Source organism: Diplotaxodon limnothrissa, linkage group LG20 (genome assembly GCF_057381915.1).
Source record: "Diplotaxodon limnothrissa isolate DT_005_m linkage group LG20, D_limnothrissa_male_GT1.1, whole genome shotgun sequence".
Lineage (NCBI taxonomy): Eukaryota > Metazoa > Chordata > Actinopteri > Cichliformes > Cichlidae > Diplotaxodon > Diplotaxodon limnothrissa.
Window position 1 is genome coordinate 20,356,292 of NC_140615.1, and position 16,849 is coordinate 20,373,140.

At 43.0% G+C, this 16,849-nt stretch overlaps 1 protein-coding gene across 1 annotated transcript; it reads left to right on the forward strand.

Moving 5' to 3' along the window:
• The first annotated feature begins 9,343 nt into the window (after positions 1 to 9,343).
• Positions 9,344 to 10,240, forward strand: LOC146610802 (uncharacterized). Its single transcript, XM_085345082.1, has 2 exons — positions 9,344 to 9,577; positions 9,617 to 10,240. The coding sequence occupies exons 1-2, from the start codon at positions 9,344 to 9,346 to the stop codon at positions 10,238 to 10,240; spliced, it is 858 nt and encodes a 285-aa protein (XP_085201208.1).
• The last annotated feature ends 6,609 nt before the right edge of the window (positions 10,241 to 16,849 follow it).

A 16,849-nucleotide genomic window follows, 5' to 3' on the forward strand; every position in this document is an offset into this window, starting at 1 on the left:
ATGCCAAAAGGCACATTTATTACTATTTCTCGGATTTATTATTCTTATTAAGTGTGCCTATGCCAAAAGGCACACTTATTACTATTTCTCGGATTTATTATTCGTCTTCTTCTTGTTATTATTAAGTGTGCCTATGCCAAAAGGCACACTTATTACTATTTCTCGGATTTATTATTTTTATTAAGTGTGCCTATGCCAAAAGGCACACTTATTACTATTTTTGTGTGGATGCCTTAATAGGCATCCACACTATTGAGTTCCTGTTTCTCTTTATTCTTTATTATTCCGGGTGTTTCCGTACACTTTTCGCCGTGGATCTACTTCCACAATTTTTGTGCTATTTTCACCGTTCAAACTCTAAACTGTTCTGCTCTTTCTGCTTATGCCGGCTATGACTTTTGGTGTTTATTACTATTATACTTTTTAAAATATTACACTTTTTTCCTTTAATTTGTCCCATTGAAATGAATGGGAAACTTCCACAATTCTGCTAAAACTTTCTTGTCTTTGAAACTTAACTACTGCCTCATACTTTCACCTAGAAACTCCATTCAAACTTTAAAACGTTCTCAAATGATTGGGCTATTCCTGTATGATTCAGCTTTTTCAGATCTTCTACTGTTTTCATCTTATCTCTCCTTAAGTCTTCAGTTGCAAAATTGTGATTTTTCAGAAAATACATGCGTTGCTATGGTTGCTATGCAATTAACTCAGAGGGGACAGTGAAACTGTTTGAATTTTCTCTTCATGTCCAAACAACTTCTTGCTACTCGCTCAATTTCCACTCAAGCCCCACAGATTATACACCAAAACGTAGGTATTTTTGCTGGCTTTCAGAAACTGTCCCTATCATTGTTGTGGGACTCATAGTTATTTTGCAAATCTCCTCAGAGTAACACAAAGTCAGAAAACTCTCCATATAAACTCAATGGAGAGTTTGTTCAAAATCACCGCTGGATTTCTCTAATGAGAGGCATTTTCAAATTGTCATATCTCCTTAACGAAGCGAAGTTAAGACATGAGGCTTGTCCCGGTATATCTTCAGACACTCCTGATGCTCACAATTCAAGAATTATTTTCTCACCTATTACCGTTCTGAGATGAGTTAGACTTGTTTGAGGGTAGGAAATTTGTCCCTCGCTCAGATTTCATCAGATTTCAAATTCTGGAAATGAGTCACTTTTTTCTCTCATCATATCTTTTTGATGGATTTCCACAGAGCCCTGAAAATTTCCATGACTGTTCACCAAAGCCTGCTGTTTCTTACGGTGAAAGAATGATTTTGATGCTCCATATAGATTTAGAGTTACCAAAGGTTGTTTGAGAGCAAGTCAAGGCAGTTTTTGCTTCGCCTCTACTCAGTTACAGTGTATTACAAGTCATATATCTTTAATAATTTATATTTTATCTCTGAATTATGAAGACCTGAAGATTCCCCCATCTCTTCTGAACAAAACAATGTCTGAATGACCGTTCTAGCCTCTACGGTTAGGAAATTATGGCCATTTGTTCGAGGGGAATCCTGAATGTCAGAAATACACTGAAGAAAACTCACACCTCTCTCTGTGTCTGCGTGTGTAAGGGCTGACTACAGCAGGTGCAGCTAATTTAACTGACCTACATATACCAAGCCCAGACTCTCAACAGCTCCTGTTCCCTTTACTCTCTGTGTATGTGTGTCTGTGTATCAATATTTCTCCTATGTTTAGGTATTACTCCTCAATCATAGTATTTCTGCTAAAGCAAAGTACTTCTACTACATCTTAGTACTTCTGCTAAATCATAGTATTTTTTGAAAAATCATAGTATATTTGCCAAATCATGGTATTTGTGCAAAATCATGGTTTTGGGGCCAAATCATAATATTTCTGTTATGTTATAGTATATGTGCTGAATATATTATATGTGCCAAATCACAGTATTTATACCAAATTATAGTATTTATGCCAAATTACAGTATTTCTGCTAAAAAGCAGAAATAGTCCTTTTTAGCAGGAATTTCTGCCAAAAGATAGTATTTATGTTAAAACATAGTATTTCTGCTAAATCAGAGTATTCCTGCCAAATCATAGTATTTGTACTGAAACATAGTACTTCTGCCCAATCACATTATTTGTACTAAATGATAGTACTTGTGCCAAATCATAGTATTTGTGCCAAAGCATCGTATTTGTATGGAGTCATAGTATTTCTTCTAAATCATAGTATTTCAATCAAATCTCAGTAGTTGTTGTTAAAACGCAGTATTATTGCAAAATCATAGTATTTGTACCCATTCATAGTATTTCTGCTAAATCATAGCATTTGTGCCAAATCATGGTATTTGTGCAAAAACATAGTATGTCTGCAAAACCATAGTATATCCCTTATGTTATAGTATTACTACTAAGGCATAGTATTTCTGCCAAATCATAGTATTTGTACTAAATCATAGTACTTGTGCCAAATCATAGTATTTGTTGCACATCATAGTATTGGAACCAAAACATAGTATTTGTCCCAAAGCATCGTATTTGTATGGAGTAATAGTATTTCTTCAAAATCATAGTATTTCAATCAAATCTCAGTAGTTGTGTTAAAATGCAGTATTATTGCCAAATCATAGTATTTGTGCCAAATCATAGTATTTTTGCCAAATTGTGGTATTTGTGCCCAATTAATAATTCTGTTATGTTATAGTATTACTACTAAGTTGTAGAATATCTGTTATGTTATAGTGTATCTGCGGAATATAGTATTTGTGCCAAATCGTAGTATTTATACCAAATCACAGTATTTGTGCTAAAACATAGTATTTCTGCCATATTGTGGCATTTGTGCAAGAACATTGAACTGTTATGTTATAGTATTACTACTAAGTCATAGTATTTCTGCGTTGTTATAGTATTTGTACTAAAACGTAGTATCTCTGCCAAGTCATAGAATTACTGCAATTTCATAGTTTTTTTTAGGAAATCTGTTATGTTATAGTATTACTACTAAGTCATAGTATTTCTGCCAAATCATAGTATTTGTGCCAAAGCATCGTATTTGTATGGAGTCATAGTATTTCAATCAAATCTCAGTAGTTGTTGTTAAAACGCAGTATTATTGCCAAATCATAGTATTTGTACCCAATCTTAGTATTTCTGCTAAATCATAGCATTTGTTCCAAATCATGGTATTTGTGCAGAAAACTTGGTTTGTCTGCAAAACCATAGTATATCTCTTATGTTATAGTATTACTACTAAGGCATTGTATTTCTGCCAAATCATAGTATTTGTACTAAATCATAGTACTTGTGCCAAATCATAGTATTTGTTGCACATCATAGTATTGGAACCCAAACATAGTATTTGTCCCAAAGCATCGTATTTGTATGGAGTAATAGTATTTCTTCAAAATCATAGTATTTCAATCAAATCTCAGTAGTTGTGTTAAAATGCAGTATTATTGCCAAATCATAGTATTTGTACCCAATCATAGTATTTTTGCCAAATTGTGGTATTTGTGCCCAATTAATAATTCTGTTATGTTATAGTATTACTACTAAGTCGTAGAATATCTGTTATGTTATAGTGTATCTGCGGAATATAGTATGTGTGCCAAATCGTAGTATTTATACCAAATCACAGTATTTATGCTAAAACATAGTATTTCTGCCATATTGTGGTATTTGTGCAAGAACATTGAACTGTTATGTTATAGTATTACTACTAAGTCATAGTATTTCTGCCAAATCATAGTATTTGTGTGAATTTGTATACTGTAATATCACTGTAGTATGTAGTGGCTAAGTAGGGGGTGTTTACAGTGTAAATAGGTCATCTCTTGTGTTGGAGTGCCCTCTTGTGGCGCCTTTTGGGTAGTGCCTTAGTAAACGTGAACCCTGTAAGAAGTGGTATCAGACTGATTTGTAGTGGAGGAATTTGTTGCCAGTGTTCTTAATCATAGAAACCACACCATATCACCTCTCCACATCCTCCTACTGTATGCCATGCCTCCCTGTACCATCCATCTGACCGCCAATAAACTCCACCTGTGGTAATCTAATCCCTGGATGTCAGCCTCTCCTTCTGACCGAGGATAGTTACTATTGCAGCACCACCCAGCATTAAACTGACGTACACCATTCTGTACAATAGTATTTGTGCTAAAAAGTAGTATTTCTGCCAAATCATAGTATTACTGCTATTTCATACTATTTAAGCGAAATTACAGTGTTTCTGCAAAAACATGTTTGAGGGGTGGAAATCTGTCCTCCTCTCATTTTTCAAACTCCGAAAATTAAGCCATTTCTTCTCTCGTCATGTCTCCGCGACGGAGATACAAAGAGCTATGTAAATCGTAGTCAAAGTACACCAAAGTCCGCTGATTCACCCAGTGCAAGAATTATGCTTCTATCCCACCTAGTTTTTGAGTACAAATTTATACACTATCACAGACCGGTAATTCATATTGATAATTTATTACAATTCTGCAAAGTTTTATGATTTTAGCAGCTTTTCTAATATGGACCTCAGATTCTTGTTAACAGTCTATGGCAGAAATACATACAAGTACACAGCCTGATGAAGCAGACAGAAGCAGTACCTCTGATTGGTTCAGCATTTTCACCTCTTATCAGCACAAATCTCAGCCTCTTCTGCTGTTTTCATTAGAATTGTAAGCTTTTCCACCTTTTTTCAGTTACGTGAGAACCAGTTTGGCTCAATGAGTAGCTGAAAAATGTCAGCCTCTTCTGCTGTTTTAGCAGGATTTCAGAGTTCAGCTTTTTCACTTGTTTTAAGCACAAATTTCAGTTTCTTTACCTCATTTCACAACAAAGTTCTTCCTCTTCACCTCTTTTCTGCTAATTTGAGCTTCTGCTCCACAGTGCACATTGTCCCTCTCATCATATCTTTGCTTGTGACCAGAACTCATTTGGCTCAGAGGGTAGGGCATCTGCCGTGAGACCCGGTGGCAGAGGTTTGAATCCTACCTGTGACAGTTGCTACACATGTTCCCTGCTTGCATGCGCTCTGCTTTCTTGTGTGTCACTGCTCTCCAGTGTGTCATTACACATACAGCCATCTTCAGCAAGTACTTCTGCTTCTACACCTCTTTTCAGCTCATCTTTTTGCTTCTTTGCCTCTTTTCAGCAGAAATTCTTCTGATTCACCTCTTTTCTGCCAAATGTTTAGCTTTTTCACCTCTTATCAGCACAATTCTAAGAAGCTTCTGCTAATTTCACCACAATTGTCACTCTCTCCACCTCTTCTTTGTGTGAATGAGTTTGGTGCAGTGAGGTGAATTGCCGCCTTTAGACCAGAAGGGCCAGGTTCGAATCCTGCTCAGGGCAATGTTTTTTGTTTTTTTTATTTCAACTTTTTCAGCTTTTTTCAGCAGACATCTTCAGCGTTAAGGCATCCACACAGCATTTTCGCAGGAAATGCAAATTTTTCTAGTTATTATTATCTTCCTTTTTCCGCCTGAAATTTTGGAGGGTAACTCATCCCACAGTTTTGACACAAGCTTCACATATGTTATATCATTTTGTGCGGCTGGATCAGGAATTGTGTGCTATGACTTTTGGTGTTTATTACTTCTTTGGTTTTTTAAATATGAATATTTTAATGCCCTGCGACAGACTGGCGACCTGTCCAGGGTGTACCCCGCCTTTCGCCCTATGACAGCTGGGATAGGCTCCAGCGCCCCCCGCGACCCTGAAAAGGATAAGCGGAAGCGAATGGATGGATGGATGGATATTTTAATGCTAGTTTTTGCCCATTGAAATGAATCTGAAGGAAAGTGAAACTTAATTTGTGGTGTGTTGGCTCACTCACTTAATTTGTGGTTTGTTGGCTCACTCTAGTGGTATGCCAGCAGTAGTACGGCCTGTCTACCCTTATTTGGATTTTTTTTTTGTAGCCGTATGAATGGCAAACTACACTCATTGGCAGCGGCATAGGCACACTTAAAATTTCTTCTGAAATTTTTGCTTTCTAGTTATTGTGTGGATGCCTCAGGCACACTATTGAGTTCCTGTTTCTCTTTATTCTTTAATCCACTATTTTATTCTAGTTGCTTCCGTACACTTTTTGGCGCTTAACTACTCCCACAGTTTTTGTGCTATTTTCACTGTTCAAATCTTAAAAAATTCTGCTCTTTCTGCTAATGCGTGCTATGACTTTTGGTGCTCATAACTTCTATACTTTTTGAGATATTGAATTTTTTTTGCAATTTTTTTTGCCCATTTCTGCCATATTATCAGTGGCCTCACTGATTTTCCTTACCGGGTTGACCTGTGTTTTAGCTCAGTGAGATGAGCATCCGTTCTTGGACTGGGAGGCCCGGGTTCAAATCCCGCTTATGGCAACAATTTTTTCAGTTAACAGTTAAACCTTTTTAACTCTTTTCAACACAAATTTCAGCTTTTTCACCCCTTTTCAGCAGAAATTCTGCCAATTTAACTCTTTTCAGCAGAAATTCTGCTCATTCAACTTTTTTCAGCAGAAATTCTGCTCATTCAACTCTTTTCAGCAAAATTTTCAGTTGTTTCTGCCGTTTTCAGAAAAAAACTCTTTCAGCAGAAATTCTGCTGATTCACCTCTTTTCTGCAAAGTTTTCAGCCTTTTCACCTCTTATCAGCACAATTCTAAGCCGCTTCTGCTCATTTCAGCGCAATTGTCAGCATCTCCACCTCTTCTTTGTGAGCATGACTTTGGCTCAGTGAGATGTGTAGCTACCTTGAAACCAAAAGGTCCAGGTTCGAATCCTGCTCAGGGCAACATTTTTTTTTTCAACTTTCAACTTTTTCAACTCTTTTCAGCAGACATCTTCAGCGTTAAGGCATCCACACAGCATTTTCGCAGGAAATGCAATTTTTTCTAGTTATTTTCCTTTTTCCGCCTGAAATTTTGGAGTGTAACTCATCCCACATGTCTGTGAAGGTTCTCAGTCATCCAGGTCATCGTAGTCAAAGGAGCTTGCAAAGAAAAGCGTCTGGACTTCTTTAAGTTGCTTGAAGACGTTTCACCTCTCATCCGAGAAGCTTCTTCAGTTCTAAGGTCAAATGGTGGAGAGTCCCAGATATAAACCTAGTGGGAGTGACCCCCCACAGAGGGACAAAAGGACCCCCTGATGATCCTCTAATCGTCTGAGCCAAGGTGGGAAACTGGGCGTGGGTCCCAATCAGCCAGAGTTTCGGGTGTGTCCATTGTGAAACCTGGCCCCACCTTATCATGCGAATTCCTGAGGTCAGATGGCCCAGGATGTGAGTGGGCGTTAAGGCGTCTGGGAAGGGATCTCAAAACTGGATTATAGATGGCAGAGAGTTGGTGTCGTAAACCACCGCCTCTGTTCAAAGATGGTCGCTCACAGTGGACATAGATGGCTTCTTTCACTCCTCTTTCAAACCATCTGTCCTCTCTGTCCAAAATGTGAACATTGGCATCCTCGAAAGAGTGTCCTTTATCCTTAAGACGCAGATGGACTGCTGAGTCTTGTCCTGTGGAGGTGGCTCTTCTGTGTTGTGCCATGCGCTTGTGAAGTGGCTGTTTGGTCTCTCCAATGTAGAGGTCTGAGCATTCCTCGCTGCACTGTACAGCATACACCACATTGTTAAGTTTGTGTTTTGGCGTTTTGTCTTTTGGGTGAACCAGTTTCTGTCTGAGTGTGTTGCTGGGTCTGAAATACACTGGGATGTCATGCTTGGAGAAAACTCTCCTGAGTTTCTCTGATACACCGGCTACATAGGGGATGACAATGTTGTTGCGTCTGTCCTTCTTATCCTCCCTCGCTGGTGTCTGGTCTTCTTTTCTGTGCCTCTTTGCTGACTTTAAGAACGCCCATTTAGGATAGCCGCACGTTTTGAGTGCTTCCTTTACATGTGTGTGTTCCTTCTTGTTCCCTTCAGGCTTAGAGGGAACATGTTCTGCCCGGTGGTGTAGGGTCCTAATTACTCCAAGTTTGTGTTCCAGAGGGTGATGGGAGTCAAAGAGGAGGTACTGGTCCGTGTGTGTGGGCTTCCGGTAAACTTCGATGTTGAGTTTGCCGTTCTCTTCAATGTGCACAGCGCAGTCCAGGAAAGGCAGACAGTTGTCCTTTGTGTCTTCCCTGGTGAACTTGATGTTTTTATCCACAGCGTTAATGTGCGCAGTGAAGGATTCCACTTCTTGTGTCTTGATTTTGACCCAGGTGTCGTCCACATATCTGTACCAGTGGCTAGGTACTCTTCCTTTGAAAGAGCCAAGGGCCTTCCTTTCCACTTCCTCCATGTAAAGGTTGGCTACAATAGGTGACACGGGGGAGCCCATGGCACAGCCATGTTTTTGTCTGTAAAAGCCTTCGTTGTATTTGAAATATGTAGTGGTGAGGCAGAGGTCTAACAGGGTGCAAATCTGATCGGGTGTGAAGTTGGTCCTGTCCTCCAAGGAGCTGTCTTCTTGTAGTCGTTTTCTGACAGTCTCCACGGCCTCCGTGGTGGGTATGCAAGTGAAGAGAGAGACTACATCAAAGGACACCATGGTTTCATCTGGATCCAGGGTAAGTTGGGGCCAGGTTTCACAATGAACACACCCGAAACTCTGGCTGATTGGGACCCACGCCCAGTTTCCCACCTTGGCTCAGACGATTAGAGGATCATCAGGGGGTCCTTTTGTCCCTGTTACGGCCTCCGGCCTCCGGCCTCCGGCCCCAGACCCGTGCCAAGTGTGCCAGACCACACGGACGATTGGCTGCCCCGGGATCCCATGATGCTCCAAGAGGCAATCAGTGGCTGATCGTACCCACCTGTGGCTACAAAAGGCTGGAGGTCCTTCACTCAGTGGCTGCTGCTTAGGACTGAACATGCAGTTTGCCCTTCGTGCCTCCCTCGTCGATCTTTTTTGAACTTATTCATATTGCTGAACTTTGTCGAACCTTGGTGCATGCTTTAAACTTAGCCTGATTAGAGTTTTGAGCTGCTAGCGGGCTGTGAGTAGGATTTTGTGAAGCTGGCTTGCCTTAGTTAAAACCCTAGCTTTTATTTTGTGTGCGGCCAGCCTGCCTTAGTTACCCTTTAACTTTTACTCGTGACTGTTCTTTCTTTATGTAATAATTGTCTGCCCAGTGGTCTGTTGCACAGCCCTGTCGGTTTTCTGTTTAAAGTTTGTAATTAAAACCTTTTGCTTTACTCAGTTTTGTGTTGGGGGGCTCGTGTATGTTACTCCCTCCCTGACGCCTAGCAGAGGGGGTCGTAACATAAGTGGGGGCTCGTCCGGGATCCCTCATAGGGGGTCTTTGTTCCTGGGAGTGGGGGTTAAAAAAATAAAAAATAAAAAAATAAAAAAAAAAGAAGAAAAGGGGGGGGGGTGTTTGTTTTATCACTAGAGATTAAGCACTATGTCGGCTGCGTTTTGTTTACAGCACTTTATAGCTGCCCCATCTCTTGAGGTTATTAATAGCTGTCGCAAAAATGATTTGCTGCAAATTGTGGATCACTTTCAGCTGCAGGTTTCAAAAACCCTCCGTAAGTGTGATATAAAAGCCTTAGTGGTGGACAAGTTGGTGGGAGCTGGTGTGCTTCAAGTGCCTGTTTCACCTGTGGTCTCTGGTGTGCCAAGCCAAGCTGCCGTAGTTGAAGAGGGCCAAAATGGTTCTAGTGGGGATGGTGAGGGGGATGAGCGGGGAAAAACGCCGCGCACGCTTCCTCGCTATGACCCACTCTCTTCTGGGAGTTCAGAAGGCAGAGACGGAGCTCGGCTGAAGGTGCGGCTGGCACGTCTCCAATTGGAGGCTGAGGAGAAGTCTCAGAACAGGCGGGTTCAGCTCGAAATAAGAAGGCTGGAAATAGAGGCAGACAAAGCCGTTAGGCTCCGAAAGCTTGAGCTGGAGTCTCAGTCTCAAGCCTCATCTGTCTCTGCTGACAATTCCGGTCCCACCTCCTCGTCCGCTTCTGCTTTCAAAATTAATAAGTGCATTTCTTTAGTGCCCACTTTTAGAGAAACTGAGGTTGATACATACTTTGCAGCATTTGAACGTATCGCTGGCGCGCTGCAGTGGCCTAGTGAGATTTGGCCTCTTTTGCTACAGTGCAAACTGTCCGGCAAAGCCCAAGAGGTGGTGGCTGCACTTTCTTTAAAGGACAGTTTAGATTACGCGTGCGTTAAAACAGCTGTCTTGCAGGCATATGAGCTAGTTCCCGAGGCCTATAGGCAAAGGTTTCGCCAGCAAAAGAAATTGCCAACTCAAACTTATGTGGAGTTTGCAAGAGAAAAGGGGGTTCTCTTTGATAAGTGATGTGTTGCTTCAAAAGCGAGTGACTATGACGCTCTGCGCGAATTAGTTTTGTTAGAGGATTTTAAGAAGTGCATTCCTGAGCGTATTGTGCTATATTTGAATGAACAGAAAGTGACGTCACTCGCATCTGCTGCTGTTCTTGCTGATGAGTTTGTACTCACTCATAAAGCCTCGTTTACTGACAGTGAGAAGCCACGGGTTAGCCCTGTGCAACAGCGCCACACAGCTAAAGTGTCTGGGTCTAGGGAAAACCGTGAATGTTTTTACTGTCATAAAACTGGACATGTGATTGCTGACTGTTTAGCCTTAAAACGCAAAACATCAAATGCTCAGCAACCCAAAGGGGTGGGTTTTGTAAAAGCTGAGGCCCGTCATGAGGTCCATGGTTGTGGTGGTAGGGTGCCAGACCCCTGTTTCAAACCATTCATTTTTGATGGCTCAGTATCGCTAACAGAGAATCCATCTGAGTTAAAACCTGTGCGTATTTTAAGGGACACTGGAGGTTCTCAAACTGTCATCCTCTCAAGTGTATTACCATTTTCTGCTGAAAGTGAATGTGGTTTTAATTCTGTTCTACGGGGGATAGAGATGGGTTACGCTCCCAGACCAGTTCACAGAATTTTTATTAAATCAAACCTTGCTACAGGATTTTTCCCTGTTGCTGTTTGCCCGGCCTTGCCAATAGAGGGTGTGGCCATGCTGTTGGGCAATGATATCGCAGGAGGGGTAGTGCTCCCTCGTCTGGAGGTTTTAGACAACCCCCCTGAATCAGAAAGCCTCTGATGTTTCTATGCCCCCTGGGCTGTATCCAGCCTGTGCAATTACTCGAGCACAAGCTCGTAAAGATACTGATATTGCCCTCTCTGATTCTGTGTTGATGTCCACATTTTCCGGGGAGAATGATGTGCCCACTAACAGAAACAATGTTCTGTCACCCCCAGACTCTGTGAAACCTGAGGAGCCTGATCCATTTCCTAAGGTCTCTTTGCTGCCCTTGACTAGAGACCAGCTATCAGCAGCTCAATTAGCTGATGAAACACTACAGAGCTGTTTCAAACGTACGGTAAGTGCTGAGCAAGTCGAGAAAGAGCAACAAGCCTATTTTGTAGAACATGATGTTCTAATGCGTCAGTGGTCTCCACCAGGTGCAGAAGGTGCAGATTGGAGTAAGGTCAAGCAGATTGTAGTTCCCTCTGTGTACCGGCAAAAGATCCTGGCCCTTTCTCATGAAAGCCAGTGGTCGGGACACTTGGGCATCACGAAAACATACCAGCTACTATTAAAACATTTCTTTTGGCCTGGTATGAAGCGTGATGTTTCTAAATTTTGCAACAGTTGCCATGTATGTCAGGTTGCAGGTAAACCTAATCAGGTCATACCCCTGGCTCCGTTGTGTCCCATTCCTGTAGTGGATCAGCCATTTGACCATGTCATAGTAGACTGTGTGGGTCCACTACCTAGAACAAAATCAGGAAAGCAATACCTTCTCACAATCATGTGTGCAGCTACCCGTTTCCCCGAGGCTGTCCCGTTACATAAGGTTACAGCAAAAGCAGTCGTTAAGGCGTTGACAACATTCTTTTCAGTGTTTGGCTTGCCAAAGGTCATACAGACCGACCAGGGCTCAAACTTTCAGTCTAAGTTGTTCAACCAAGTGGCTAGCACTCTAGGTGTCAAGCATGTCGTGTCCTCTGCGTATCATTCTGAATCGCAGGGTGCATTAGAGCGGTGGCACCAGACCTTAAAGACGATGCTACGCAAATACTGCCTGGAGAGTGAAAAGAGCTGGGATGAGGGTGTTCCATTTGTGTTATTTGCTGCCCGTGATGCCGTTCAGGAGTCACTTGGTTTTAGTCCTTCTGAGCTGGTATTTGGCCATAGGCCACGGGGACCCCTCAAAGCTCTGAAAGAGGCGTTTTTGAGCCCACATGGGGTTTTCAAAGTGAATGTCAGCAGTTATGTAAAGCACTTCCGTGAGCGTTTGAATCAAGCCAACGCTCTGGCTAAACAGCACCTTGCCGCTTCACAGGGAAAGATGAAACGCCATTATGATAAGGCTTCTGTTAAAAGAACCTTTCAGGTGGGGGACCAGGTTCTTGTGCTCTTGCCTGTTCCAGGCTCAACCTTGTCTGCTAGGTATAGTGGCCCCTTTAAAGTTTGTGAAAAGAGAGGGGAGACAGATTATGTAATTTGCACTCCCGACCGCAGACGCAAAACACGCGTCTGTCACATAAACATGTTGAAACTGTACCATCCTCGGTCAACGCCAGAGCCTGCTGGGTTCTGTGCTCCTATTGTAGCCTCAAGCCACCTAGAGGAAGGAGGGGTGGACGAGGTTGATGGGTTAAAACTACGTTATCCCACCTGTTCTAGACCCCGTCTGCCTAACTCTGAAATGCTAAAGGCATTGCCGAGTTTGCTTGAGCATCTGTTTTCAGAGCAGCAAGAAGACATAATTGCCTTGATTAGGGAACACACCTGTTTATTCGGGGATGTGCCAACTTCCACTACGGTGCTAGAGCATGACATCGATGTCCAGGGAGCTAAACCTATTAAGCAGCATCCTTATCGAGCCAGTCCCCATAAGTGCTTGCTCATGAAACAGGAGGCTGACTATCTGCTGCAACATGGCTTAGCGAAGCCCAGTCAAAGCCCCTGGAGCTCGCCTTGTATAGTGGAATCTAAGCCAGATGGCTCGCCCCGTTTTATTACAGACTTCCGGAAGGTGAACTCTGTGACTGTGGCTGACTCACATCCTCTCCCAAGAGTTGAGGATTGTGTGGACAGTATTGGGACTGCTCAGTATGTCTCAAAGTTAGATCTTCTTAAAGGTTACTGGCAGGTCCCTTTAACTGAACGTGCCTCTAACATCTCTGCCTTTGTTACACCTGATGATTTTCTACAATACACAGTCATGGCGTTCGGCATGTGTAACGCTCCTGCCACCTTCCAGAGGCTAGTAAATAAAGTCCTCCGTGGCCTGTCCAACTGCAGTGCCTACCTAGATGATCTAGTAGTTTACACTGAAACATGGCAAGATCATTTGGAAACGTTACAGCAGGTATTTCACCGTTTGGCTCAAGCTACTCTAACTCTCAACTTAGCTAAGAGTGAGTTTGCCAAAGCTACAGTGACGTACTTAGGCAGGGAGGTGGGACGTGGACAGGTCCGGCCCATAGATGCCAAAGTGGCAGTGATTAAAGAGTTTCCCACACCTACCACCAGGCATGAGTTGCGTAGGTTTCTAGGGATGGTGGGCTACTACAGAAACTTTTGTAAGAATTTCTCCTCTGTAGTCAAGCCATTGACTGACCTACTCAGCCCAAAGGTTGAGTTTGGCTGGTCAAGTGAGTGTCAGGATGCTTTTGAGAGTGCAAAAGCCCTCCTCTGCCATACTCCTGTGTTAGCTGCACCTGATTTGACGCGACCATTCAAACTTGAGGTTGATGCCAGTGCTGTCGGGGCTGGGGCAGTGCTGTTGCAAGAAGACTTGCAGGGTTTGAACCACCCCGTTTGTTACTTTTCCCGCAAGTTCAATAAAAATCAGTTAAACTACTCCACCATTGAAAAGGAGACCCTGGCTTTGTTGTTGGCTCTTCAGCACTTTCACATGTACCTGGGGTCCAGCATGTTGCCTCTTGTTGTGTACACCGACCACAACCCACTTGTGTTCCTTGCTCGTATGTTTAATCATAACCAGCGCCTTATGCGCTGGGCTCTGTTGTTGCAGGAATACAACTTAAGTATTCGCCATAAAAGGGGGTCTGAAAATGTTTTAGCTGATGGTCTGTCCCGCTTGTAAACATGTTTTACTGTGTTTGTTCTTTGTTGTTGTTCACACTCTGCAACGTCCGCTTCTGCCCGACATAGTTGGTGGTTTAAGGGGAGGGGTGTTACGGCCTCCGGCCTCAGGTGGCCCCGCCTTCCTCTAGGTAAATCAATGTGTTCCAGGACTTGTGTGTGATTGGTTACTGGGAGACCCGTGCCAACCCTCTCTTATGCAGAATGAAGTGTGCCAGACCACACGGACGATTGGCTGCCCCGGGATCCCATGATGCTCCAAGAGGCAATCAGTGGCTGATCGTACCCACCTGTGGCTACAAAAGGCTGGAGGTCCTTCACTCAGTGGCTGCTGCTTAGGACTGAACATGCAGTTTGCCCTTCGTGCCTCCCTCGTCGATCTTTTTTGAACTTATTCATATTGCTGAACTTTGTCGAACCTTGGTGCATGCTTTAAACTTAGCCTGATTAGAGTTTTGAGCTGCTAGCGGGCTGTGAGTAGGATTTTGTGAAGCTGGCTTGCCTTAGTTAAAACCCTAGCTTTTATTTTGTGTGCGGCCAGCCTGCCTTAGTTACCCTTTAACTTTTACTCGTGACTGTTCTTTCTTTATGTAATAATTGTCTGCCCAGTGGTCTGTTGCACAGCCCTGTCGGTTTTCTGTTTAAAGTTTGTAATTAAAACCTTTTGCTTTACTCAGTTTTGTGTTGGGGGGCTCGTGTATGTTACTCCCTCCCTGACGCCTAGCAGAGGGGGTCGTAACAGTCCCTCTGTGGGGGGTCACTCCCACTAGGTTTATATCTGGGACTCTCCAGCATTTGACCTTAGAACTGAAGAAGCTTCTCGGATGAGAGGTGAAACGTCTTCAAGCAACTTAAAGAAGTCCAGACGCTTTTCTTTGCAAGCTCCTTTGACAACTCATGGTAAATGGTAAATGGCCTGCATTTGTATAGCGCTTTTCTAGTCCATAGGACCCCAAAGCGCTTTACACTACATTCAGTCATCCACCCATTCACACACACATTCACACACTGGCGATAGCAAGCTACATTGTAGCCACAGCTGCCCTGGGGCGCACTGACAGAGGCGAGGCTGCCGGACACAGGCGCCACCGGGCCCTCTGACCACCACCATCCCACAGTTTTGACACAAGCTTCATATATGTTATATCATTTTGTGCGGCTGGATCAGGAATGGTGTGCTATGACTTTTGGTGTTTATTACTTCTATGGTTTTTTAAATATGAATATTTAAATGCAAGTTTTTGCCCATTGAAATGAATGGGAAGGAAAGTGAAACTTAATTTGTGGTGTGTTGGCTCACTCACTTAATTTGTGAGTAATGGCTTTGTAATGGCTGCCCACTGCTTCACTGAGTGAATGGGTTAAATGCAGAGAGCAATTTCCCCACGGGGCTCAATAAAGTACAATAATGTACACACTTTCTTCTTCTTCTTGTGGTGTGTTGGCTCACTCTAGTGGTATGCCAGCAGTAGTACGGCCTGTCTACCCTTATTTGGATTTTTTTTTTGTAGCCGTTTGAATGGCAAACTACACTCATTGGCAGCGGCATAGGCACACTTAAAATTTCTTCTGAAATTTTTGCTTTCTAGTTGAAAGCAAAAATTTCAGGTAAGAAGTTATGAACTGCACTCTATTTAGGTCAGATATAAACCGAGTTTAGGTGTAGTTTATTTTCGTTGTGCTGACAGTTACAATAACTCGTACTGCGTGCTAGCTAGCACAACGGAGTTTCTATACAGCTGTGTGCGCTAAGTTACTGATGTTGAACTTTGACAGCCTCCCCTGTCATTCTCTCGCCTGTCCCTTTTTGTCCCAATCCCTTTTTGTCCCCCATAAACCCCCCACCAGAGCAGCCAAAGGTTCGCCATCGAGCCCCACCCTCAACAGAGCAATCGAAGTCACATTGCCCAGCCTCGCCCCCCTTAGTTCCTCCTTACCACCTTCATGCCCTGTCTCCGCAGTCTGATGTGTGGAGGGTCCGGGCTGCGAGGATTATGACAGTGGTGACTTTTCCCAGGAGAAGCTGGGACCCTGTTTACTAGAAGGTTTTAAAATTTCTGTACTTTTAGGTGACAGGAGACACGTGGCCTGGTCAAAACACAGAGAGCTGCACTCTAAAAGATCTTTAAACATAGTAAACATACCTTGTGTGCCACAGACTGCTCCCAAACACGAGGGGACAAGTAATACCTCTAAAACACTTAAGTTGGCTTTATTAAACGTTAGATCTTTAGCTGGGAAAACATTTTTAATTAATGATTTAATCACTGAGCACAGCCTTGTTTTTATGTTTTTAACTGAAACTTGGTTGGACCAAAGTAACAGTGGAGCTGTTCTCATCGAGACGACTCCTCCTAACTACAGTTTTATCAGTGAGGCCAGGGTGAGCAGGAGAGGAGGAGGGGTTGCTGTCTTATTTAATGAATCATTTCAATGTAAGCAGCTATCTCCTGGACGTTTTCAGTCTTTTGAATATGTGGCTTTACAGCTGAAGGCCCCATCCAAAGTTGTTTCTTAATGTTTACAGGCCTCCCAAATACTGCACAGACTTTTTTAATGACCTCAGTGAACTGCTGTCTGTGATCTGTGTTGATTTCGACTGTGTAATTATTGTTGGGGATTTTAACATCCATGTGGACAACCCTCAGGACAAAGGGACTAAAGACCTGAGTAACACTCTGGGCAACTTTGGGCTGACTCAGCATGTAACAGAGGCCACACATAATAGAGGACACACTCTTGACCTACTGATCTCCAAGGGCCTGAGCATTTCAAAGGTTACTGTGTCTGATGTGGGCGTGTCTGATC

What these genes read in the sequence shown, in the direction of transcription:
- LOC146610802 (XM_085345082.1), top strand. Translation starts at nt 9,344, where the DNA reads ATGTCGGCTGCGTTTTGTTTACAGCACTTTATAGCTGCCCCATCTCTT. An exon ending in TGCCAAGCCAAGCTGCCGTA is followed by an intron (nt 9,578 to 9,616) that starts GTTGAAGAGGGC and finishes GGGGATGGTGAG; the next exon opens with GGGGATGAGCGGGGAAAAAC.